Source organism: Rattus norvegicus, chromosome 15 (assembly GCF_036323735.1).
Source record: "Rattus norvegicus strain BN/NHsdMcwi chromosome 15, GRCr8, whole genome shotgun sequence".
In the NCBI taxonomy this organism is placed as follows: Eukaryota; Metazoa; Chordata; class Mammalia; order Rodentia; family Muridae; genus Rattus; species Rattus norvegicus.
In genome coordinates, this window is record NC_086033.1 from 58,816,908 (window position 1) to 58,843,665 (window position 26,758).

General features: G+C 40.4%; 1 protein-coding gene across 3 annotated transcripts in view; it reads left to right on the top strand.

The window, feature by feature from the left end:
* Positions 1-19: 19 nt before the first annotated feature.
* Ccdc122 (coiled-coil domain containing 122) overlaps positions 20-26,758 on the top strand; it is an 82,274-nt gene continuing 55,535 nt past the window's right edge. Inside the window, exons 1-3 of one of the 3 annotated variants that reach the window (NM_001399562.1) lie at positions 20-247; positions 15,933-16,026; positions 16,847-16,962. In NM_001399562.1, coding sequence (NP_001386491.1) covers positions 15,981-16,026; positions 16,847-16,962 — 162 coding nt within the window. In that variant the 5' untranslated portion in view covers positions 20-247; positions 15,933-15,980. Of the gene's footprint in view, positions 248-282; positions 767-15,932; positions 16,027-16,846; positions 16,963-26,758 lie in introns of those variants that run through there. The other 2 variants (XM_017599964.3, XM_017599962.3) reach the window with 2 other exon arrangements.

The following is a 26,758-nucleotide window of genomic DNA, read 5'->3' on the forward strand; positions in this document are numbered from 1 at the left end:
CGCGCCGCTCAGCAGTTCCGGGTCAGAGCCCGCGGTCACCGGAGAGGCCGGTGGAGACCGCCTAGGGCCGGGGCGCTGAGGCGCTAAGGGCACTGAGGCTCGGAGGGCCGCGGGCGAGCGGGTCTCGTGAGGCGCCCGGAAGGGAAGAAGCGTCCCTCCTCCCTGCGGGGCCTTGGCGACTCTAGAAGGATCTGCTGACCTAGCAGCAAAGTCAGCTTGTCACTTAGCGCCTGCAATCTGGGCTCAAGTAAGGGGGCCCTGGAGACTTCTGTGGGGGAGTGGCTTCTTTTTTTTTTAACTTTTGTTTTACTTTTTGTTTAGTTTTTAAGTTTCTACTTACTTAGCTCTCATCCCCACCTCTTCCCCTTCTGCTGATCCTGTGCTTTCGTTTGGGACCAACATCCTTGACTGTCCGTTCACTTGTGTTGGCAACATAATATTTCTCATAAGCTCCTCAAAAAATATATGCCCGCTCACAGGACAGAATGCATTCATTCTCACGATAGCAATAAGATAAAAATTAAGGATCCTTTATCTCCCAAGGACTTAATGTTACTTATTTAAAAATTACAATAAAAAAAATCAGGGACTTTTGTAAATGGAAAAATATCCATTCTTCAAACTGTAAGAGAAGAGAAAGCATGCTTTCTGTAGACTGGCTATGGAGAAAGGAGAGGGCCCTTTGTTTTCCTTGGTCTTCTTCCAAGTGCTGAAGTTTTTCCTGAATGAGAAGACTCTAGGGAATCTGGGAGTTTAGAAGAGTCTTGTAAGTATGCACCTCAACTTGAGGTAACCAGCCTTCATAGAACCTACTCCAGTATCTGTGATCACTTTCAGAGGGCACACCTGATCAGACATACAAGCCTTGGCATAAACTTGCTTTCTTTTAGGGAAAATGGAATTTTTCTTAAACTTACAAAGCAGGTTTACAACATTTTTTCTTGTTTTCACGCACGGGGTGAGAGCTCAGATTCCTTCATGCAATAGTACTGGCAGTAACAAACAAAACTTTCAAAATAGCTAAGTCGTTAGGGAAGTTGTCATAATTATTTACATACCATTTCCTTTACCCCATACCGTTTCCTTCACTGTCCAGTCTGTCTGGGCCACATTTCTTAACACTCTTGCCCCTTTCTCATGCCCCTCCAGAGCTTCTCAATCCTGGTTGCACATGGGAACAAGTAGAACTTAATAGTAAAGCAGGTACCCCACACCCCCGCTGTGGATTGACTCAGTCTTCAGGAGTCAGGCCTGGGCTTGTTTTGTTCTGCTTTTTTTATTTTCATCTCGCAGATGATTCAGATGCATAATTCATTTTGGAAAAGAAACAAACCGCCTTATTCTCAAGCCCTGCAAGTAAAGGCTGTTCTTTCGTAGGCCATTCCTACGTTCTTTACACTTGCTGTTGGTTGTTCTCTGAACACACGTCTTTTGTGAGCTTAACTGCTCCCAGTTGTTCAATACTCTTCAAGCTTAAACATAACCTTCCTGGAGGCCTGGTCGCCTCACTGTGCAGAATAGCTTCCTTGGTATTTTCATGTACAAGAAGCCGTCCCATAGACACAGTCTGAACTCATAGCCCATCAGTACACTGAGAAGTCTGGTTAAACACTGAATCCTACACTTTCTGAGAATGAACGTTCTTAGAAGTTATGGAGGTTTTGTCTATGTAAAGCTTTTAAAAAGAAAACAAAGCCAAGCCAGAAATTGTCAACAGGTGTAGCATAGCTCTGTGAACTTATTTTAATCTAGCTGATGCTTGTGTGTCAGTCAACTGAGAAAGCCTTTTGTACACGATCAACTTATTTTCCTGCATCTGATCTTTTGCATAAAGCATTCACTTATCTCTAAGCATAAAAGATTACCCAATATTCTGTTTCTTCAAGAGGAAAATAGTTTAAAGGCACCTTTGAAGCCATTGGAATGCAAGCCTACTCTTTAGAATCTTTTACAGTTACCGCAAGTCCTTTAATATGTCTTTAGAAATCGTTAAACAAACTACAGAGAAGCAGAGAAGCAGAGAAGCAGAAACTTTATTTCTATACCATATAATAGGTTTGCATAATATTTAATTAAGTTACAAGAGCATAGTACAAGTATAGTTTGAGCATGAGCAGGTTTGATAATAAACATATAATTTATGATATGGTTTGTAGTTCAACTGGTAGAACCAAACCAAGACAGCACACCTGAGAGTAGTTTCCTAACCACACTCATTAGGTGTGTTGTGGGAATTAACCACTTAGGATTTACCAAGGAAGTAGAAAGAGTGAGCTGGTTAGAAGCCAAGTGTAGATGGGCTAAGAGCATATGCTCTACCTCTGTTCTTTAATTATTTGATGGTATGGTTTAGAGACAGTATTTGGCAGACTTAATTATTAAAGAAAACTTTCAGTTCCTATATATTGGCATACTATATTGTAAATCTTATGAGATGGTGGAAATTTTGAAAGCTGGGATCAATTTTTTAAAATCTGTATTATCTTTATTTTGTGAGTATTTGTGTGTGTGTGTGTGTGGGGGGGTGGTGCAGGCATGTGGAGGTCAGATGACAACTTTCTTGAGTCAGTTCTCTTCTCCACTGTGTGATTCTCAGGGATTGAATTCAGGCCATCAGGGTTAGCTTCAGGCATCTATCTACTGAGCCAATCTCACCGGCCCAGACAGTTATCTTTAAGCCATTTGAATGAAAGGTTTTGTGTTTTTACAGAATAGGCCATGAAACCTTGTTTTTGTAAAATTATAAAAATTAAAATGCTCTCTTTTACCCCACTAGGTCTGGCACTATAGTGCCCCAAGATATCTGCTGGCTATCTTGCCAGAAGCACACATTCCAATTCCGTGGCAGCCCAGACTAGCCACCCCACACTCCCTTACACTTAAATCTGCACATGAAAGAACACACAACACAGTAACCTTTGACCCAATTGATAAGATATAATTGCCCACCTAAACATACAAAGCCCAGTGCCATCCATCCCTTAAGAACATTGATAACAACCTGTAAATACACAGAGTGGAATCTTAAGGTCACCTTCCAGGTTGTCTACTCTCTCTCTCCCCTCTTCCGTTCCTGTCTCCTCCTCTTCCTTCAAACTCTTCTCCCGCCCATTTTTTCTCATCTAATGATAGGCCTCCTTCTATTCTGTTCCTGCGCTCACCTGTATTTTACAATTTAAATGGGGAGAAGGTTTTGGTGAAGTCACCTGAGTCCTGAGTAGTGATTAGGCAGCCGTCCTTGGGGCAGTGGAATTAGCATCAAAATACAGATAACTCCAGGGCAAACCACAACAGAACCTATACACATTTCATGTTAATAACACCGGTTAAGTTTGCTGGGGCTGCCAAAACCCAAGGAGCACAAACTGGATGACTTAACAAAAATTTGATCTCCTTCAGTTAGTTATAGAGACTAAATAGTAAACGAAGTGTTACCATGACCTTGTATCATTTGAAGGCTTTCGTTCTTTCATCATTTCTTATTGAAAAAAATTTCATATGATATATTCTGATCATACTTTTCCCCTTTCCTAACTCCTCCTAGATCCTCCCTACCCACCCAACTCCAATTCCATATCCCCTCTTTCTCTCTTTAAAAAACAAGCACACAAACATGTACAACTCACAAAAACTCACAATTGAAAACCAAAGACCAGGGAGGGAGAAAAAGCCTGAACAAAGCTTGATGAGGCTAAAGTTGCACTGAGTTTGTTTTATGTTGACTATCTACTGCTGGTCATGGGATCTATGCTGAAGTGTGGTCTATATGCCCAGTGAGACTCCATTGGAGAAGACTAATTTTTCCTTTACAAGCAGGTACCAACTTGAGATAGTTCTTGGTTTGACATGGAATGCCATGTCAACTTTTCCTTCTCAGAGCTGAGCCCCTGGCTGGCCTTGTGCATGCTGCCAGAGTCGTTGTGAGTTCATATGTGCATCAGTCCTGCTGGGTCTGAAAGGCATTGTTTCTTAGGTGTCATTTATCCCCTCTGGTTCTTACAATCTCTGCCCCCTTTTCCACATAGGTCCCCAAGTACTGAAGGAAGAGTTTGATCAAGAGATCCCATTTAAGAATGGATGCTCCAATATTTCTTACTCTGCACATTGTCGAGTTGTGAGTCTCTGTGTTAGATCCCACTTACTTCAAGAAGCAGCTTCTTTGGTAATAGCTAAGTGCAGATCTATAGGTATTGAAAGATCCCCGAAGAGAGACCCTTTCTAAAGTCTCAGGAAATCGAGGACCCCAGACACAGAGAGACCATTTTGGATGTAATAAGCAAAGGCGAGGTTTATTACGGAGATCTATTACGGGGATCTCCGGGTCGACACGTATCCTGCGCAGGAGACAGAAGTTTCGACCCCAAAGCTCAAAAGTCAGGGGTTTATATAGGGAAGGCTAGGGAGTTTAGCGAGGTTACACACAATTGGCTAATTTCTGGCGCGGCTATAAGTGATTGGCTCATTTAAACATGGCAGTGAGATTACAGCACAGCAGGAGAGTACGTATTGACTAGAGCGTACAGGATCTTAGGAGCTAGGGGCGTATCAGGGTTTGAAGGACATCTGGTTAAGGTGTGACTCTGAGTAAGCTGGGGGAGGTGTCCTTCTGCCAGATGGTTTGGGTCAGTCCTGATAACTCGGGCTGGTTCCTGCATTCCTTTTCTTTATCTTTATGGTCTGTTAGTCCTAGCGGCAGGGCTGCCTGGACTTGCTTTTCACAGTGTTTAGTCCTGAGTCTGTGAATTTTGAAACTTACTCTTTTAACTTCATATTTTTAAACCTTAAATCTGTATAATTTTCCTTCCAGTATGGCAGAACATTATTAGAAGTCATTTTATTGCTATGTTTCTTTGAGTGACCAGTAGCATTTGGCTTTCCCCTAGATCTTTGGCCTATCCAATCTCAGGTTCTTGGCCACTTTATCTGTGTCAGGCCCAAATTCCATCTCAGAGTGATTGGTTACTGTCACATTTTTGTCACTATTGCAATAGCATTCATAGGCAGGTCACCATTGTAGGTTGCATAGTTCATAACTGGGTTGTGATTACTTTTCTCCTCCGGTAGTATGGAGATTACCTTCTAGTACCATGAATTAAATAGTCAGCAACATTCAGTAGAGGAGAAGACTTTAGTTAGGCACCAGCTTGACTTTTCTTTGTTCCAATAGGGTCTTTCCATCAGCTTGTGGAAACCAACCAATGGCGTAGGCAGTAGTCTGAGATGTTAAGTTTGGGGGAACTGGGGTTCCTTTGGACAGTGACTCAATAGTTGATGGCACTAGAAGTTTCACTCGGTAACATAAGATACCTAGTCAAGGCATTCTCGCCCTCATTATTTGAAGATTTCATTTATTTCTTTCATATATGTATGTAAAACATACATATTACATTATATATAAAATATATATATATATATTACATAATACATACATTCCTAAAATAGTAAGTTTCTTCAGTAGCATGCTTCCATATTCATCAGTTACCCGTCTCTTCCCTACCTCTCCCCACTTAACCCTCCCACTTCAGTCTCACCTCCCCATCTATCCTTAATAATAGATTCTATTTCTCCATCCTTGGGATAACCCCTCCCCAACCCCTTTACTTAGTAATTAACCTCTGTGGTTATACTAATTACAGCACACATATTGAAGGCTTTAAAGCTAAAGCTAAAATCCACATATAAGAGAAAACAGTATTTGGTATTTTGAGTGTGAGGGGTTACCTTAGTCAAGATGTTTTGGATTTTTTTTTTTTTTTAAGCTCCATCCATTTACCTGCAATTTTCTTAAATTTTGTTTTGTTTTCTGTTTTTTTAAAGTAACTTATTAATATCCCATTGTGTAAATGTCCCCCATTTTCATTATCCATTCATTGTTTGATGGGCTTCTAGGCTGTTTGCGATGTCTAGCTATTATGAATCGAGCAGCAGTGAACATGGATGAAAAAGTGTTTGTGTAGAGTCCTTTGGGAATGTGCCGAGTGCTGTAGCTGGGTATCCAAGCAGATTAATTTCCAGCTTCCTGAGAAATCACGCTGATTTCCATAGTGACTGTACATGTCTGTACTCACACAAACAATAAATAAGTCTTCCTCTTCCCCACTTCCTCCCAGCATGAGCTGTCCTATGGTTTATTGATCTTGGCCATTCTGACTTGTGTGAGATGAAGTCTCAAAACAGCTTTAATTTACGTTTTCCTGATGGCTAAGGATATTGAACATTTGTTTAAGTGTTTCTTAACTCTTATCATTGGAGAAGTTTCTGATTAGTTCTGAATCTCATTTTTAATTGGGTTATTTGTTTTCTTAATGTTCAGTTTTTTATTTCTTTATGTATTTTAGATGCTGTCCCTTTATCAGATATATGGCTGGTAAAAATCTGTTTCCATTACATGGCCTGCCACTTTGCCAGAATGATGGTGTCCTTTGGCATAGAGAAGTTTCTCAGCTTCATGATGGTCCATTCAATAATTGTTGTTCCTAGTGCTGGTACCATCAGTTCAGCTCAGAAAGTCTTTCCTGTGCTAATGAGGCCAAGCCTATGGCCCACTTTCTCTTCTCTCAGATACTCAAGGGGTCTGGTCTTATGTTGAGATCCTTGATCAATTTGGCATTGAATTTTGTGCACATGATAAATATGGATCTTTTAGAACTATTCTATATGCAACCATCCAGTTTGATGAACAGCATTTGTTGAAGATGCTGTCTTTCTCTAGTTTATATTTTTGGGTTCTTTGTAAAAACTGGGATGTCCATAGATGAATGTACTTATGTTTGGATCTTCAATTCTATCCTGTTGATCAATATTTCTGTTTCTGTGTGCTGTTTTTATTGCTATAGAGTTTTAGTACAACTTAAAATCTTCCTTACACTATTCAGGAGTGTTTTAGCTATTCTAGGTTTTTGTGTGTACATATGAAGGTCTTTTTTTTTTTCAGTTGATGTGAAGAATTGTGTTAGAATTTAGGTGGACATTTTGGTCAATCTTTAGATTATTTTTGGTAAGGTGACTATTTCACAGTATTAATCCTACCAACCCATGAGCATGGGAGATATTTCTATCTTTTGGCATCTTCTTCAGTTTCTCTCTTAAGTGTCTTAAACTGTAAGTCTTTCACTTAGTGTTGTAGCTTGAATGAAAATGGCCCCCCATAGGCTCATAGGGAGTGGCACTATTAGGAGATGTGGCTTTGTTGGAGTAGATGTGGCCTTGCTGGAGGAGGTGTGTTATTCAGGGTGGGCTTTGAGGTTTCAAATGCTCAAGCCAGGCCCAGTGTCACTCTTCCTGCTGCCCGAGGATCAATATGTAGAACTCTCAGCTACCTCTTCAACATCATGTCTGCCTGCATGCTGCCGTGTTTCCTACCATGGTGATAATGACTAGTCCTCTGAGCTGTAAGCCAGCCCCAATTAAATATTTTCCTTTATAAGAGTTACTGTGTTCATGGTGTCTCTTCAGAGCAATGCAACACTGACTAAGACACATGGTGAGAGTTATCCCATATTTTTTCTTTTGAGGCTACTGTGAAAAGTACTGCTTCTCTGATTTCTTTCTCAATATGTTTGTCATTTGAATATAGGAGGGCTTCTGATTTATTTGTTATTTTTTCTTCCTCCTACCGTACTGAACACTTTTATGAGTTCTAGAGATTTCCTGGTGGAGTTTTTAGGATCTTTTCTATATAAAACCATGTCTTCTGCAAATGAAGATACTTTTCCCCTTCCTGTTTGTAGCACCTTGATCTCCTTCCGTTGTCTGTGTAAGTCTCTGCTCTGGTTAAGGCTCCAAGTGCTATACTCAGCAAGTAGGGAGACAGTGGACATCCTTTTCTTGTTCTTGATTTTAGTGGAAATGTTTTCACTTTCTTTTCAATTAAGTTAATGTTGACTGTGGGCTTTCTGTAAATTATTACGTTGAGGCATGTCACTTGTATCCCTAGTCTCTCCCTAGAACTTTTATCAGGAAAGGATGTTAGATTTTTACCCCACAAAGGCCTTTTCGGTATCTAATGAGATGATTGCATGTTTTTTGTCTTTCAGTTTGTTTAGTGGTAGGTTATGTTGATAGATTTATGTATGTTGAACTGTCCCTGTATGATTGTGATGAAATCATCATGATCATGGCAAATAACTTTTTAACTATTCTTGGATTCAATTGGCAATATTTTATTTAGAATTTTTGCATCTATGCTTATAAGATCTATTGGTCTGTAATTTTCTTTTTTTTAATTGGTTCTTTGTATGGTTAATTATCAGGGTAATAGTGGCCTAATAAAAAGAATCAGGAAATGTTCCTTCAGTTTATATTTTGTAAAATACTCTGAGGGGAAGTACTAGCATTAATTCTTTGAAGTACTGGTAGAATTCTAAGTCTAATCCATCTTTATAGGATTTATTTATTTATTTGGGGGGCTGGGAGGCTTTTAATTACTGCTTCTACTTCAGTAGGGGTATAGGTCTGTTTAAAATGCTTATTTGTTTAAAATGATGTAACTTTGGTGGTTGATGTATATCAAGAAATTTGTCTAGTTTTTGTTAGGTTTTCTGGTTTGATAGAGTACAGATTTTTTTTTAGTATATCTTTATGATTCTCTGGATTTCCTCAATGTCTGTTGTAATGTCTCCTCTTTCATTTTTAATTTGGATCTTTGACTTGTTTCTTTTAGTTAATTTGGCTAAGGGTTTTCCAATCTTACATATTTTCTCAAAGAACTAACTCTCTGGTTTCATTGTGATTTCGTTAATTTCAACTCTGAGTTTGGTTATTTCTTGCTGTGTATCTACTTTTTTGGGGGTGTTGTCTTTTCTTATTATTCTAGAGCTTTCAGGTGTGCCGGTGAGCTACTAATATGGATCTCTTCAGCTTTTTTTGATGTAAGCATTAAGGGCCATGATCTTGTCTCTTAGATCTGCCTTCGTTGTGTTCCATAGGTTTGAATGTGTGGTATTTTCATTAGCATTCAGTTCTAAAGACCTTTTAATTTTCTTCTTAATTTCTGTCTCTACACACATTCTCATTCAGTAGTGAGTTGTGTATTTTCCTTTGATGAGTGTATAGTGGCCTTCTCTCTCCTGCTCAGCTTTGGTTTGAAGTTTGCCAGTTATTGAAATGGCTACACCTGCTTGTTTTTGTGGTCCATTTGTGTAGAATACCTTATTCCAGCCTTTTGTCCTAAGGTAATATCTATTCTTAATGGCTAAGTATTTCTTAAACAATAGAAAGATCTTATTTTCTAATCCATTCAGTTAGTGTGTGACTTTTTATTGAAGAATTTATACTATTAATATTGAGAGTTATCAATGAACTGTGTTTTTCTTAGCTTTTCAACTTAGTGTTTTGAGATCGTTTATTTTTGGGGAGTTTCAGGTATAATTAACCTCTTTGGACGAAGTTTTCCTTCTGGTGTCTTCTGTATGCCGGGTTGGTAGAAGGTGCTTAAATTTTGTTTTATCATGGAATATTTTTCTTTCTCTGATGATTATGATTGACATTTTTGTTGAATATAGTAGTCTGGGACAGCATCTGTGGTCTCTTAGAGTTTGGAAAACATCTGTCCAGGCTGTAAGTCTTTATTGAAAAGTCTGGTGTTATTCTAATTGGCCTTCCTACATATATGTGACTTGGTCTTTTTCCCTTGCAGGTTTTTATATACATTCTTTTTTTTTTTCCGGAGCTGGGGACTGAACCCAGGGCCTTGCGCTTCCTAGGCAAGCGCTCTACCACTGAGCTAAATCCCCAACCCATACATTCTTTTTCTATATGTTTAGTGTTTTGATTATTATGTCCTGGGAACTTTTTTTTTGGTTCTGTCTGTTTGGTATTTCTCTATACTTCTTATACCTTGGTTGGCATCCTCTTCTGTAGGTTGGGGAAATTTTCATCTATGATTTTGTTAAAAAGTATTTTCTCTACCTTTGACCTGGGTTTCACCTCCTTTTAAAAAAAAAACTCTATTATTTATAGATCTGGTCTTGTCACAGTGTTCCAAATTTCCTGGATGTTTAACTAATTTTTAACTAAAGTATTTATTTCTTTTACTTTCTCTTCAAAATCCAAAATTCTCTCTTCCATGTCTTGTTGGTGAATTTTAACCCTTTTGACTTGCTAAATTTTTATTTCCAGTTTTATTTCAGTTTGGGTTTTCTATAATGATTTTATTTCTTTGTTAAATTCTTTCACGTTTAATTGTTTATTATTTCATTCAACGCTTCTTCATTAAGGGATTTATTCATATCCTATGTAAGTTCCTTGAATATGTTCATAATTGCTATTTTGAAGGCCTGTCCTGTGCTTCGGCTTTATTACCTCTCTTAAGGCCTACTGAAACAGGACTCTTGGTTTCTGGTAAGGTATATTATTTGGGCAGTTAATGTGTATTAGAGTCTAGGCATCTGGAGTTATGATGATTAAGGTATTTCTAGTTTTGACATCTGATCTTGTCTTTGTTGCAGGGTGTCCTATTCTTTGGTTGCTGTTGTCCTTTCTGGATCCTAGGCATGTTGGGTAGACGTGAGGTCCATGATAGAGAATGTTTCCACGAGTTGGTTGGTGACAGAAAGGAGTGGGATAGGCTAGGGAAGAAAGACTGGGAGGAGCTATGGCCCAGAGTTAGGGGATCTAGTTCACACCAAGAGTTGATGTCCCCAGGGGTCAGATTGTGGTAGGAGGTGGGGCTGTAGGGCCAAGCAGGCTGTGGTAAGAGGAAGATTAAGTTGGCAGAGACAGGGATGAGAACACTAGAGGAATCCTGAATCTGTACTGAGTTGTGATCTTCAGTGAATGATGCTGAGATGGAAGGAGGAGCTCCTGAAAGACGGCTGCTCCTGGACAGACAATAATGGAGGACCAGAGAGATAGTGAAAATCACCCTCCTGAGCCTGTGTGGCCATTAGGAGCCCAAGGTGGAAAGTGTTTCTGGTAGAAAGTGTGTCAGGATGCCTGCTGACACAGAGGAATGCAGAAGAGCTAGAAGGGAAGGCTGGGGGCAGGGGAGAGCTGAGATGGTGCCTACCAAGAGGTGGAACCCCCAGGGAGTGGAGGAAGTGTGGGAGGAATAACATCTGTAAGCCACCTGCTACAGGGCTGACTGCGAATAGTGAAAATCTGTCCTTCCAGCTTATGATCAGTCTCGGTCAAGTGTCTGTCCATCTTCCCAGCTCCCACTATAGTAAATTTTTTAATGAATATGATTTATGAAATTCTTTTGGTTGGAGTCTAGAAATATGCTGATTCTTTGTATAGATTTCTGTAATTCTAATGAAATATCAGTAGATGGCAGTAGATTGTTTGCCTTTCTTTTCTTTCTTTTTCTTTTTTTTATGTTTCACCATGAGAGCTAGGAGAAAAGCAACAAAGGAAAAAAAAAACAAACAAAAAATATTCAACTCAATCTTTTTCAAATTTTTTAAAAGATAGTTGGTTATTAAATGTTATATAAGAGTTCTTCAACTGATATTGATTTGAAAATAAAGATGAAGAAATACCAGTTATTTTCTTATCATATGAATCTACTTTTCTTCATTGTTTATATGTCACCAAATATTTGAGGGAGTGCAAAAGGATGAGGACGCTATGCTATGCCTTCATAAAGTATAGTCTAAGGAGAAAACAGAATACGACGATGAAAAGCATAAGAACAAAAGTTGTTTTTGAATAGTCAGGAACTTGCTGAATGCTTTACCTAAAAGTTAGTAGATGGCACTACCTAGATTTAAAGTGTCTGTCTCACTGTAGACCCTAAAATGTTATCTAGCAGAATATGTAGAGAGACAATATACTAAAAAGAGAGAGTCCTTTCTGCCTAGTTATGCCTTCTTTTTGAAGAAGATGGTATCTAAATTAGAGTTGAGTTGAAAGGTTGACTGTAATGTGAGTGTGATCAGAACTAGTTCAAGAAACATTATTATGTCAAAATATGCTGAAGTAGAGATAGATAGATAGATAGATAGATAGATAGATAGATAGATAGAGGCAGACAGACAGACAGACAGATCGATTATGGGTCACATGGATTATGTGCCATGCATTTCTCGGTCTCCACATTTTGAAAGTTTGCATTGGCTGAAGGATATAAAAACAGTTATAAAAGATGCCAGTGGTGATCAGTGCTATTAAACACAATAGAGCTGGAAACATGGCTCAGCAGGTAAAGTGTTTGCATACATAAAGACCTTAGTCAGTTCCCCCAAAGCCCACATGTGAAAGCCAGGCAGAGTAGTATGTGCCTGTAATATGACACTAGGAAGACAGAGATGGGAAGGCCCTGGAACATGCTGGCCAGCCAGTCTAGCCTAACCAGTGAGTTTCAGGTTCAGTGGAGAGTTTATTTCTAAAAAAGATGTGGAAAGTTATTGGGGAAGACATTCCCTCAGGGTGTACCTACCTCTGCCTCTACCTATATGTGCATACATGGAGAGGGAGGGGGGGGGGAGAGCAAAACAAGAAAAACAGGCGAGAGAATAGGGCACGTTTTAGGAAGAGCTGTTAGGGAAGATTGCCTGTTAACATGGTTAAGGGAACACTGGATTCCACTATAACTTAAAGGTGACCAGTAAGGGTTTTTGTTGTTTGTTTTGTTTTGGGGATTGTTTTTGGTTTTCCTTCTTTTAAAAAAGTTATTTACTCGTTATATGTATATGAGTCCACTGTGGCTGTCTTCAGACACAGCAGAAGAGGACATTGGATCCCAGTACAGATGCTGTGAGCCACCATGTGGGTGCTGGGAATTGAACTCAGGACCTCTCATCTGGAGGAGCAGTCAGTGCTCTCAGTCACTGAGCCTTCTCTCCAGCCCCAACCAATAAGTTTAAAAGAAAGAATTGTATCATCTAAAGGAAGAAAAAATGATCAATTCTAGTTTGCCCTTTGGGTGAGCCGAGTAAAGCTGTGGACTTGGACTACGTGTGGTGCGTCTTTAAGGATCTCCAACGGGGCAATGAACTCAACTCTGAACTCTCTTTATCTTTCCAAAATTACCCAGAGAGCTCCATCTTTCTGGAGACTTCTAAAATAAAAACCCAGTATTAGTGTCCTGAACAACAGCTATGAACTCATAATTTAATGAGATATGGCATGCTGGAGAGGACAAAGAGATGAGGAGTTTGAAAATAGAAATACCTGTTCAAAATTCAAGTGGAGACATGGAGTAGGGAACCTGATCTGAGTCTGTAGGTCAACAAGACATTCAGGGTAGAGATGCAGATTTAGTCATGCTCAGCCTCGTACTCCATGACCATAAAGCATCGAGCTGCCGGGCACACTGCCTCAGGAGGGACAGAGAAGAGGCAGGTGGAGATGAGTACCAGAGAAAAATGAAACGAACCAAATGCAGGCAAGGTATTGTGTTTCAGAGGAGGAACTCACGATCAAACGTGTCAAATGTTGTCTATAAGTCAAATAAAAGGGAGATTGAAACCTTGGAATGTAGACACATGGAGGACATAGATACCATGCAGACGTGCATTAAAGGTGGCATGGTAGTTACTTGAGCAGGCTCATGAGGAATGAAAGGAGGGAAGAGGATAGCAAGTATCTTGGCTATAAAGGGATTAAAGGAAGGGCTTGGGAACAGAAGGTGATCATAGCGTGACTGTGTGGTGGCATTCCTGTTGGTTAGGTTTGGGGTCGTGTGTATAAGCCGATAAAGAAGGAAAGCATTTCGAAACTGAGGTCAAAGTAATGTCTCTGAGGACATTACTACCCCTAGTGACCTCATGAAGAGGCAGTGTTTCACTTAACGCAAAACAGGGAAAGCAGGCTTGGAGAGTCTGCTGAGGTGGGCTTGAGTTTCAGGAAACACAAAGGAAGAGTAGGGCACATGCTTGCATCCATTTAAGGGATGCATCAAGCTCAGTGGGGTACATCTCCATAGTAAGGAATGATCTGGAAGCCTGAGGCTCTTCCTAAGACTGAGCTAGGATAGACATGGAGTTAGTGTCCAGCGTTAGGCAGATTGTGCCAGTAGCTGGTTTGGAGGAGAGATTGGAGTTACTAGGAGGACAACTCACCTAACAGGAACTTCTAGCAGGGAATTGGGTTCCCTATTCAAACAAGCACGTTAGGGTGCTGGGGCCCTATCTTGAAATAGTTCCTCAAACAAGGAAAGCGGTGATGGGAGTGTGAATAGTGAAGGAGATGCTCAGTGGTAGGTGTGTGTGAAATGTCCTCAAAGACATTATTCCTGGGCTCAAGCCCAGCACTAGGGGAAAAGACTAACAATCTAACTTGATCCTGAGGTTATACATCAGTGAAGATTCTACCTTCTCAAAAGTCGCACTCTAACACCGCATTTTTGGAACAAAATAAATGAATTCAAGTAACATCACTATAGCTATCTGTCTGTATAAATTTCTTGATCTATTTGTGCCACAATTTCTATAAACATCTACCTCTACAGTCAGATGATTTCATATAGATAAAGTACTTAGAATACTACAAGAGCAGAATAAATATCATATACTACTTGAAGATGTGCAGTCCTTAGTGTCCAGCACAAGTGGTCATGAAGGGAGCCCAGCACTGACGTCGATGGAGGTGTTGGCTGAGTACAACGTGTGCAGTTTCCAAGTCAGGCAGGGAAAACCAAAGTCCTTGGCCACATAGCCAAACAAATAAGCTAGGGAATGGAAATGGATCACCAATGTCAGTCTGAGGCAGTGCCATGTGCAGGGCGGGGAGGATGTAGAGCAGAGGAGTAGACACAGAAGGACTCAGAGTCAGGAAGACATTAGGAAGGACAGAAGTGACTTGAAGATGAGAAAATATCCTTAATTCTTACAGGATTCTGACAGTCTGCTAGCCAAACTGTCAGGGTTTCTTCCGCTCGGTGTAAGATATTCCTATTCTAGGAAGCAATTTGGGTTTTTTTCTTTTTGTTTACAGAACACATCTTAGTCATTTAAGTTTTAGTTTAGAAGGTCCGTGTAACATCCGTGTGTGCGCGCATGTGTATTTATTGTGTTATGTTGCGTTTAATCCTTAGGAAAGACACTTGATGATTGCTGAAACTTCTCTGTGGATGTGGGCTGAGTTTTGGGATAATATTTCTTGTTTTTTTTTTTTTTTGTTTGTTGTTTTTGATTTGTCATTCAAAGTTTGGAATCACGTTAGCATAGGTAAGATTTACAGCATCTATAAAAATCTTGGGCTTTTGCTAACAGTCAGCTGACTAGAAAAATCTTCATGTACAAAAGTTAAATAGAAGATGATAACTTCCCATCTCAATGGAATTTGTTGACATTGAATCCATTTATTTCATCATGAGACCTTGTATCATTTCCTCTGGACAGGCAAATTCTGATACTGTTTTTCCTGCAACCTGCACCATTCCTGTCCTGTCACCTTGCCACTCTTGTGTTAATGTGATTCTTTCTCTTCCTTTCTGATGGAATAAAGTCTCTGCCTTCATCTTATCAGTTGCTACTAAAAAAAAGATAGACAGATAGGGTTCCAACCTGCGTAGGACCAGGACCTGCCATGAACAAAATAACACTGGACATACATTTTCACATGTTCTTGGAATTATTTCTTACATGTGCTGGTTAAATCTGTTTCAATTCAGTACTTGACATTCCTACTGCTATTCCATAATAACTACCCACACATGTCAGGCATTTTATATACATGCACATACATACACACACATGCACATACATTGCACTTAAGATTATGTTATAATATCTTTAATTATTACCTTGGTCCCGTGGGGCTTCACAGGTAAAGACACTGAAGATAAAAGAAAAGACTTCCTCAAGATCCTAACACTTGAAAAGCAAAACCAAAATTTAAATATAGTTTTTCTTTCCTTCTTAAATCTCATTTCATTGTTGGTAGTAATGGTGAACACTCTTGATCCTTTTAATGTATTTAACAACTGTCAGGATTATGAATATGTGACATCCATCCATACATCCATCTATCTATCTGTTGTTTTGTAGGAGTAAAGAAAGCAAACTAATCCAGGGAAAAGACTTACTAGACAAAGAATGTCAGGAGACATAGAAAGGAAGAATGAAGTCATTCCTACAAAAGGTAAGGAGGCGTTCTAGCCAAACAGATAAGGAAGTGATCTCAGTTAAACAGCTAGATGCTCAGAGCAGTGATGGAAAGGAGTGAAAGGATCCTGGGGATAAAATTGGTAAGTAAGTGATAGGAAAAGGACATAGTCATATTTCATCATGAACAAGCACATAGAGGGCTCATATGTTTTATTTAACACTTAAAAGTAGGACTGCACAACTAAAGATGTGTGTGTGTGTGTGTGTGTGTGTGTGTGTGTGTGTGTGTGTGTGTAGGGGGTGTCTTCCCCAGGGTAGAGCGCACCAATTGGTTATATAATACTAAGTAGTCAGCCTCGAAAGCATATGGGCAAGTTACGTTATATAGACGAACTTTAGTAATATATATGTGTGCATGTATAATTTTTGTGTAACAAAAATTAATGGGAAAAGGTCATACATTTGAGAAAAAGAGCAAGAGGAGAAGGAGTTTGGGTTGTAATTTCAAAAAGTAAATGATTTTGAAAGTCAGAACCATACTGAAAATAATAAACTACAAGTGGTTTTTACTGACTGTAACTATAATATGTGTGCAAGAGGTCAGATTCAGAAGTCAAGATGACCACCTCCACTCTGTCCTGTAGAGAACTGGTAGACATGAGGTGACAGCCTTACAGTGTTATTACGATAGCCTTGTTCTTGATTTCCTCTAGAGCTTAAAAAGGAGACTGTCAATCCTAAATCTAGCTATTTATAAGAAAAGATCAAGCTTTTAATGAGTTTATAGAAAGGAATGTGGCTCTCTTAAAATGTCTTCATTTAATTTTTATTGACTACCTTTTTCTTTTGTGTAGCTGTGGTCAAAGAAGACACATCTTCATTGACTGATGTTGTAGAGCAAGTCGCAAAGCAACAGCTATCACAAACATCAGAAATAGAAAAACATAAGAAAGTGCTCTTCCAGTTGCAGGTAATTAATTTCAAATAATATGTTAAATGCCTTTCTAGTGAACTGTAACTTGTAAAGAAAATATGGAGGACAGTTCAGTCGCTGATGTACTTGACACACTGTCACTGTTGTCTGATGTGTTGGAGTCCTTGGGTAGGATCGCAGTAATCAGGACACAGGGGATGCAGAGTAGTGATCAGGACACAGGGGATGCAGGGTGACGTGAACCACTGCATACTTTCTTGACTCCCCAGCATCTTTCAGAGACAAGCAGGCATAGGCAGTCATCACAGCTTCTAATTCTCAACAGCTTCTGTTTCTCAAGCAGTAGTTTATCTAAACCTCCTTGCAGACTGAGAAATATGTATGTGGTCCAATTCTCTCAAGTGTTGCTTAGTTTAATTAAAATAAAAGATTTTCCTTAGGCATGCAGCTTACTTGTCAGAACACCAGAATTCTCTGCTGAGGAAGTATACCTTCTCAGTGTTCCGGTATGCTGGGATTCACAGAGATCCTTCAGTCACCCAGGAGCTAACAGGTTAGGAGCAGTCACTGCAGGCCATTTCTCTACAGCATACAAGCAAGAGGACCTGAGTTTGTTGGCCAGGACCCATGTAGCAAAGCCAGGGATGTTGGCATGGACCTTGGGGTATGGAGAAAGGCCCACCCCTGTGGCTTACTGGCAACCTAACACACTTAGCAAGAGAGACCCTGTCATGAAGTAAAGTAGATGATGATTGAGGAAGAACATGAGAGGTTGTCCTAGTGACTTTGCATTTATGTACATGCACACATGCAGGCTCACAGACACAGGAGACACACATACATAGACACATAGACACACACACATACCAGCACCACCACAAAGAAAAGTATAATATTGGGAAATTCATTTTAAATGAATATTTATCCCCTCAGATTTTCTGTTCTCCCACAGTAGAGTATAGGAATGTTTTAGGTTTATAGAATATCCTACACTCCCATGCAGTATCATTGCAGCTACATTGTCATTATGGCTGTAGTATAAGTACATAAAATCTAACACACCACATAGAATCGTGTAAATTCATCCCTGTGGCATTTCCCCCATGAAAGCATACATTGAAGAAACTAGTAAAGCCATATAAGCCAGGAAAGCCATAGCATTTGAGCTATTAGTCGTCAGTGAATACTCCAAGTAGCTTTTCTCTGTGTTCTTTCCTCTTCATGATGGTCTCTTGTCATTCTGCAAGGAGCATGGGGGCCATCTTGGTCTTGCATGAAGCATAATTGAATATAACTACCTTCTATGAATGTGATTAGAAAGAGGAAAGCATGTTTGTAAAGACACTATTAAATAGATCACAGAAATGAAGAGTAGGCTCTGTAGTTGAACTGCCCTGCTCTCAAGACTAGACTTGCATATTCAGCTCTACTATTGACTTTGTCATAGTTTCTTCCTTCGCTTCTGTAAAATGGAGAGGATAACTGAGGATAACTGAAAGGGTTTTGTATCTGAGCAAACTTGTAGTTATATGTAAGGTATCATTTTGGGGGCATGATGGACAGTAGGACTTGATTTTGACATTTACTTAAGTATTAACATATTCATAGATGTATAATGATAATATAATATAGATTGTTTATAAGTATTCTCCTGATGGTAGTCACTCCTAAAAATATATTTGAAAAATAGGATATAATACAAAGCAATGTCTTAGATTTCTATAAAGAATTTCTTATAACAACTTCTTAAAACTTCAGACATTTTTACTTAGGCCAAGAATCTATTTTTGAGTAAAAGTTTTGCAGAACATTGTGTTTACTCTTGCACTGCTTATGCCCTGTTGGGGAGGAAGACAAAAAAAAATCAAACAAATAATTGCATGGCCCATGACATCGTCAACATTAGACACGTGAATCCAATACAGATTTACTGCAAGGAAACTCATGACTAGAGAAGTGATCTTTCAAGTCACATTGTAAAGGACAGCTGGAGTATTGACAACCCGGGACAAGTTTACAGAGAGGGGTTGAGCTAAGATTCCGGAGAGTTCATCGAGGCGACATGGACAGCACTGCCACACTTACAGCACTAGAGGTTTGGAAACAGCATAGCATAGAGAAGGCTTTGAGAAATGGGGGAAGCTATACACAGCCATAGGAGGCCTGTATTTTATTCTGAGTTCATAAGATCCATCCACATGAATTTTAAGCAAAGATTCAATTAAAAACTTTGTTACAGAAAGAGAATTCTGGAGTCTATAAAAAGTACTTGTTTTAACATTTATTTGTGACAAAAACTCACAGCAAATTCGGCAGAGACAACAATGTCCTTGATCTGAAGAAGAAGAACATCTGTGTAAGAACAGCCATATGCCCGAAGCCGAAATACTGAGTGTTTTCCTCTAGTGATCGGGAACAAAGCAAGAAGTTTGCTTTTGTTTCTATTCAAAGCGGTATCAGTAATTCAAAGCAGTGCATCATGTAAGAAGAGGAGACAGAATGGATCCAGACAGGATGAAATAAACTTTTTAACAAGTTATACCCGGCACAGTTACCTTTAGAAAAATGCTAAAGAATCCTGACAAGGCTATTAATATGAATAAGTGTACTTTAAAAGTAATAGAATACTAAAATTAATATTTAAAACTATATTGTATGTCTATTTATGGGCAAGAAAGGACCAGAAATTAAGAAAAAACCCACCATTTATGATGGTACCAAAACTGTGGTGTTAAGAAGAGATGAACTTGGCAAACGGTCAAACAAGCCACAAATGGATGAGAAAAGTTAAAGACCTAAAAAACAGAAAGCTATACTTTCATAAATCATTAAAATCTTAGTTTCCTATTTTATTTATTTTATCCATACAGTAAAAACAATCTCAAGCAAAAATTCTACTTCAGGTTTGTTTTGTGACCAGTTGATTCTAAAATTGGAAGGAAAGACAAAGAACTTAAAAATGGCCAAAAAGTCTTGCTCTCTTTTGCTCTTCCTCTTCTGGTGCCCTCTTTGATCCTGTCCCTTCTCTCCCACCCCCCCTTCCCTCCACATGCCCATGGCTGGCCTTCTTTGTTCCTCCCCTCTCCTACTCTTCTTCTCTCATTAAACTCTCCATGTGGAAAAAAATTGGCCAAAGCAACTTTGAAGAACAGTGTTAGAATTCTTCTATTGTCTGAGCTACTTTCCAGCACCAAGAGCCAGTTTTCTAATTCTCTAAGTATTAACTGCATCTAAACAGTTCGGTTTAATTCTGATACTGCCTGATGTTTGTATCATCCATCACATACACACATTAACTGTTACACATATACTGATAATAGATAAATGATAGATAGATAGATAGATAGATAGATAGATAGATAGATAGATAGATAAAATTTAAAACACAAAATTCATCAAATTACAAAATGTAAAAGATTTGGAATTTACTGACGTTTTTATCTTAATAAGATAGGGCAGAGGGAGAAAAGGAGAAGTGGTGGTAGAATTGTATTTCTAGTTTAAGGGTGAAAATAGACAAAAAAATTGCTAAAGGTAGTAAAAAATATAATGCTCTCTTCCATTAGTTTAAGAAAGAAAAGAGGTGGCCTAGTTGGGAGCAATGTTGTGTTTTCCTATAGCAAGTTAACATGCTGTTATCGTTGATAGGGAGTGTGGCCAACAGCCATTTTCTATGTCTGCATCTGTCATTTCATAAACATTTATTGAGCGTCTACTTAAGAGGAAGATGGAGATGAAGAACACAGAGGGTTCTTGCAGTCATACTACTTATTTTCTAATTAGAGGAGGAAAACAGTTAAAGAGATTCAGCTTGATGTTCACAAAGGACATATAATAGGTTGAGAGTAGTGGGGAGACAGAGTAGTTACGTCTTGTTTTGATTTAGCCAAGGCTCTCCTGAGGAATAAGAACAACTGAGTGTGAATGGTAAGGGAGCAGAGGATTTTAAACAATTTTTGTTTATTATGATTGCATGTTTGTATGACATGTGGATTCAGGTGCATACGTGTTAAGGTGTATGTACAGAGGTCAGAGAATAACTTTGTGAGTTGCCTGTCATCTTCCAAATGAAATCATGTTGTCACACAAAAGGTAAGTGCTTTGGCTAGTCTGGGGCAGAAGGTTTTGTGGTAAATGGATCAATAGTTAGAAATGTCCTTCAGGGGGAAGGAACTGGGCATAATGAACAAGCAGAGGATGTTGAAGACATGAGTGCAGTAAATGAGTAGAGAGGCAGCACAGGGATTAGGATCAGTGCCTACATGGCTTTATAAGGCATTTTCAGGGGTCTGAAATGCCATTAATTTGACACGACACCGTGAGAGGAGCTTGAGCAGGGAAGCATGTCATGTGCTTTATATTTTTAAAAATTTCTTCTGTCTACTCATGGGACGCAGCTCCTGAAGAGAGGGGCAGAGTGGAAATAAGATGAGTTAGAAGCCAGGCTGTACCACATATAACAAAGATTCGTCAAAAATAAATGTGAGGTATTTATGTATCTGTTTATTATTTTATTGGTACTGGGGGTGGAACCCAGAGCCTAACATATGTTATACAAATGGTCTCCCATTCAGCTTCATCCTACCCTACATTTTAGATTTTATGTTGGTGTGTCAGTCATCATGTTATTTGGGGGATGGGTAGGAATAGGAATAGCAGTAAAGAAAAAGAATGAGAAATGACCTCTCAGCTTTTGACTGTATGGGTGAAGATGGTGCAGGAGGACTGTGGGGAGGTGCTTGGTGTGCTCCGAGTACTTGCTGAATATGGACAGCTGCGATGGTTCCTTCTAGAAGGCAACAAGGAGTCTCACATAGAAGGCTTGGAGTTAGCTTACTGCTATAATGCCACCCTTCCAACACTTGCAGTTGATTTAAAGTGAATGACAGTAGTAAATAGGGACAACAAAGAAGGTCGATTAGTGTCCTGAAGTTGTTTAAGTGTGACTTGATGTGGAATTCGATAAACAATTAAATTCATAAATAAACAAAAAGAATGTGGATTAAACAAAATAAAGATTGTTTCTCATGCTGGGTCCTGTTACCTACGTTTGTGATATCAGGCTGTGCTAATGTGTGCTTTTGGTCTCAACTCTTTATCTGTATAAATACATGCTGTATCATATTACTTCTGTTAGTCTACAGACTCTCTAGTTACCTTCCTCTTTCAGAGTTCAGATAATTGCTACCTACAGTTGATTAGAGGAGGCTGTGACCCCACGGATCTTGCCAAGAATTTTGTTGTCTACCTCCCATTTGTAGCTATGATGTTGAGGCCCCCGAGCCTGAGATCCAGGATAACCTTGACTTACAGCTTTATATTTTTCAGTGTTTTCCTAACTTACAGCATGCAGGCCAGACCAAGCCAACGAGATCATGTGGTATGGAGCTTTCCCGTTCCCCACCCTCTACCTCTCCTCTCTGAAAAGTCCCCTGTAACACAGAGAAGTTCCCTGTTCTCAGGATTGGAAGGGAACTGGGTATCTAAAGGCTCCCACATGTGCTTTCAGAGATCCCCCATGGCTGTCCATGGCCATGATGCTGCAACTCTCCTCATGTTCTCTGACTTTAAGTCCCTTGTCATGGCTGTCTATGACCATGAACCTCAGACTTTTCCAATAAGGCTCATTCTGAACAGCAAATTCATGTTAGACTTTTTTCAATGAATCTGTTTTTTTTCTTTTGTAATTTTTGATAGTTATTATGTATTCCCATTGTGCTGGACACATTTTCATCCCTTGAGCCCGACTGTGGTCATATGACTATCTAGAGTGTAGCCCGAGTGAGTCAAGCAAAGGTTTGGGAAAGTTCTTACATAGTCACACTTCCACGCTTCTGTGTTTGCTGTTGTGAGAAGGACATATCCCTGCAGCTTAATACATATATGACAAACCGGAGATGCCCCAGCCAGACTAATCAAAGCCAGCCGACATGGTCTTGCAACCAGCCAAAGCTCATTTAAACACACCAGTCATCTCCTTACCCACGCCTCTGCCTTCCACCTCTTCCTTCTCAAGGAAGTCAGTCAACATTTCTGCTTTCTCTTTGCATGTACTTCATTGTCTTCTCTTTTCCCACCTCTCCTAGAATATCTTCTTCCTCTCTCATGATCCTCTTTCTAGTTTCATAACCTACACACACGCACATGCACACGAGCACGCACACACACGTGAACTCTTTCCCCATATGAGAGAAAATGTCTTGTCTTTCTGAAACTAGTTTATTTTACTCAATACAGTGGTTTCCAGTTGCATATGTTTTCCTGAAAATGTCATGATTGAATCTTTCTGTATTGCTGCATAAACTTCTGTTGTGTGTGTGTATTGTATTTTTTTATCCAGTTACCTAATAGACATCTAGGCTGCTTCCACTTACTAACTATTGAAGTAAGTACAGCTATACACATGAATGTGTAATTTAGATCACTTCAGGTATACACAGGAGAGTAGCTGGTTCACAGCATAGCTCTATTTGCAGAGATATTTCTGAACCACATACTGACTGAGAGTAACTGTACAAGTTGACATTGATGAGAGTAAGCTCTCCTCTTTCCCTGTGACCTTCCTAGCACTTATTTTTTGTTTTACTGGTCATAACCATTCTGACCAAGATGATATGGAATTCAAAAGAAATACTAATTTGCAGCTCACTGATGACTAATGATGATGAATACTTTTTCATGGATATATTGGCCATCTGTATTTCTTGTTCTGAGAACTGTCTAATCTTGCCATACACCCATTTATTGATTTGGGTTTTTGATATTTAATGTTGGCAATTCTTTATATGCCCTCAACATTAATCCTTGTCTGATGTCAAGTTAGAAAAGATTATTTTTCCCATTCTATTTGTTGATGACTATTTCCTTTGCAGTACAGAAGCATCTTAATTTCATTCAATCCATGTCAATTCTTGGAATTATTTTCTGTGTTATTAGAAACCTACTCAGAAAAATTCTTGTCTATGCCTAGATCCGTGTGTGTGTGTGTGTGTGTGTGTGTGTGTGTGTGTGTGTGTGTGTGTGTATGTGTGTGTGAAAGGGTGTGTGTGTGTGTGTGTGTGTATGTGTGTGTGAAAGGGTGTGTGTGCATGTGTGGTAGTACATGCGTGTATACACACATGCACACAGTGGCCAGAAGTCAATCATCAGTTGTCTTCCCACAGTAATTTTTCTCCTTATATTTTGAGACAAATGTGGAGGTCACAAGCATGGCTAAGCTGGCTAGTTGGCCAGCTCCAGAGATTTGCTTGTCTTTGCCCCAATCCTACCCCAGGGATGCGTTTTCACTGTAGAATTCTTTTACTGTGTTTTCTAGGTTTATTCCTAGATATTTTAATTTTTTAACATTTTATTGATTCTCTGTGAGTTTCAAATCATGTACCCCAGGCCTGCTTATCTCCCCATTGTCCCTTCATATCTGTCTTATGCCCTTGCAATATCCTTTCCAAAATAACCAAACACACACACACACACACACACACACACACACACACACACACACACACACACACACTACAAGCCAAAGTACAGAGAACTTCATCCTGGAGGCTGTAGTGTGTCAGTGTGTCCTACAGTATATCCTTTTGTTCATACAGCTTCTCTTGCAAATGTTCATTGCAAAAAGTCATTGGCCTGGTTCAAGATCTCTGGCTTCTGTGACAGCATCAATATTGGAGCCTTACAGGGATTCCTTTTTGTTGTTCTGTTGTTGCTCTGTGTCATGGAGCTGTGGCCCTTTCACGTGTCTTGACTGTACACAGATGATTAGGTGAATTGTCTTAGAGTCCTTAGATCTTAGGGTTTTACCTCTGTGAACAGACACCATGACCAAGGCAACTCTTATAGGGCCAACATTTAATTGGGGCTGGCTTACAGGTTCAGAGGTTCAGTCCATTATCGTCAAAGCAGGAACATGACAGCATCCAGGCAGGCATGGTGCAGGAGGAGCTGAGAGTTCTACATCTTCATCGGAAGGCTGCTAGTGGAAGACTGACATCCAAGCAGCTAGGATGAGGGTCTTAAGCCCACACCCACAGTGACCCACCTACTCCAATAAGGTCACACCCCCTAATAGTGCCACTCCCTGGGCCAAGCATGTACAAACCATCACAGCTTGGGGGTAACTGAGCTGGTCAGCGTACTGACTGTCCTTTATCCACAGCACCAGGGCAGACTCTCCAGTACTACTATGGCTAGGCCACCCAATGTAGCCATCAGCAGGAGGCAGGGTCAGCTCTCTTGCTCTCATGCCCTTGGGGCCAGCTCACCCTTTCCCATGCCTCCAGAGCCAGCTCTACTGTGCTGCTCAGTACAAGCACAGGGTCCATTCCCCCAAGACTTGCAGCCTGCGAGGGGATAAGCCAGTTCACCCACTCTCATGCCACCATCAGCGTTGAGATTGTATTGCTCAGGTGAGGTAGAGAATCTATTCTCCTGAGTGCTGCAGTAGGCAAGGGACAAGGCCAGCTCACCTGATCTCATGACTCCAGGGGCCAATTTCTCAACTGCCACAGATGGTGTGGCTCAGTGGAGGAGAAGGCATCACCCCCAGAACCACACAACCTCAAGGCAGATGAGAGCCAGGTCCAGCTCTTTCTTGTTCTCATTCTCAGGACTGGCTCACCCATGCCTCCTCCCCTCAACCAGGGCCAGCACTACTCTACTGTGTTGCCCAAGAGATGTGTAGGACCCGCTCTTCTGAGTGCTGTCAGTGGTGAGAGATGGGGCCAGTTCTCCTGAGCATTGCATCCAGTGAGGGCCAGCACTACTTCTGCACAGCCCCTGGACATCTGGGTGGTCCCTGGCACTCAGACCAGGGGCATCCCCATGTTCCCTAATTGAAAGTAGGAGCCATGGATATGGACACTGACCCCTGTGGTTGCACAGGCAGGGACTCAAACATGTGCTTCAGAGTCAACTGGACCTGGGACCTCACCATGGCCCCCAGTGATAGGGCTGGCCACTCACACAGGCTACTTCTCTCTCCCCTCAAGTCTCCGGTTCTGTCTTTCTCCATGATGCTCAAGCGGCTGTACTTGCCTTTCTCTCCCATCTGACACCACATACTCATGTAATCGTGGCGGCTCCAACTGCAGGCTGGCCATGCGACCAGTGGTCCCCCGGGCAATATCCTCTATCCACATTGCACGGCAAGTCAGCAAGCAGGTGTCTCTGGCCTGCCTGTGCCGTGCACTGGAGGGCAGGTCTGTGCATGCCCTCTGTATCTCTGTCTGTCTTCCTCCTTCTGTTCTGCACTCCCTGGCGTTATTTGATTTGATTTTTATGAGTCCTAGATTTGAAACGGTTTTGCCCACCAAGCCAGGTATCAAGCTAGGATGAAGAAAGAATTGCCATTTGCTCTGTCCCTGACTGATAATAAGAACACTCACAGGAGGAAGTACAGAGACAAAGTGTGGAGCAGAGACTGAAGGAAGGGCCATCCAGAAACTGCCCCACCTGGGAATCCATCACATATGCAGCCACCAAACCCAGACACTGTTGCTGATGCCAAGAAGTACTTGCTGACAGGAGCCTGATATAGCTGTCTCTTAGAGGTTCTGCCAGATCCTGACAAATACAGAGGCAGATGCTAGCAACCAACCATTGGACTAAACATGGGGTCCCCAATGGAGGAGTAAGAGAAAGGACTGACGGGGCTGAAGGGGTTTGCAACCCTATAGGAAGAACAACAATATCAACCAACCAGACACCCAGAGCTCCCAGGGACTAAACCACCGTCCAAAGAGTACACATGGAGGGACCCATGGCTCCAGCTGCATATGTAGCAGAGGATTGTCTTGTTGGGCACAATGGGATGACAAGCCCTTGGTCC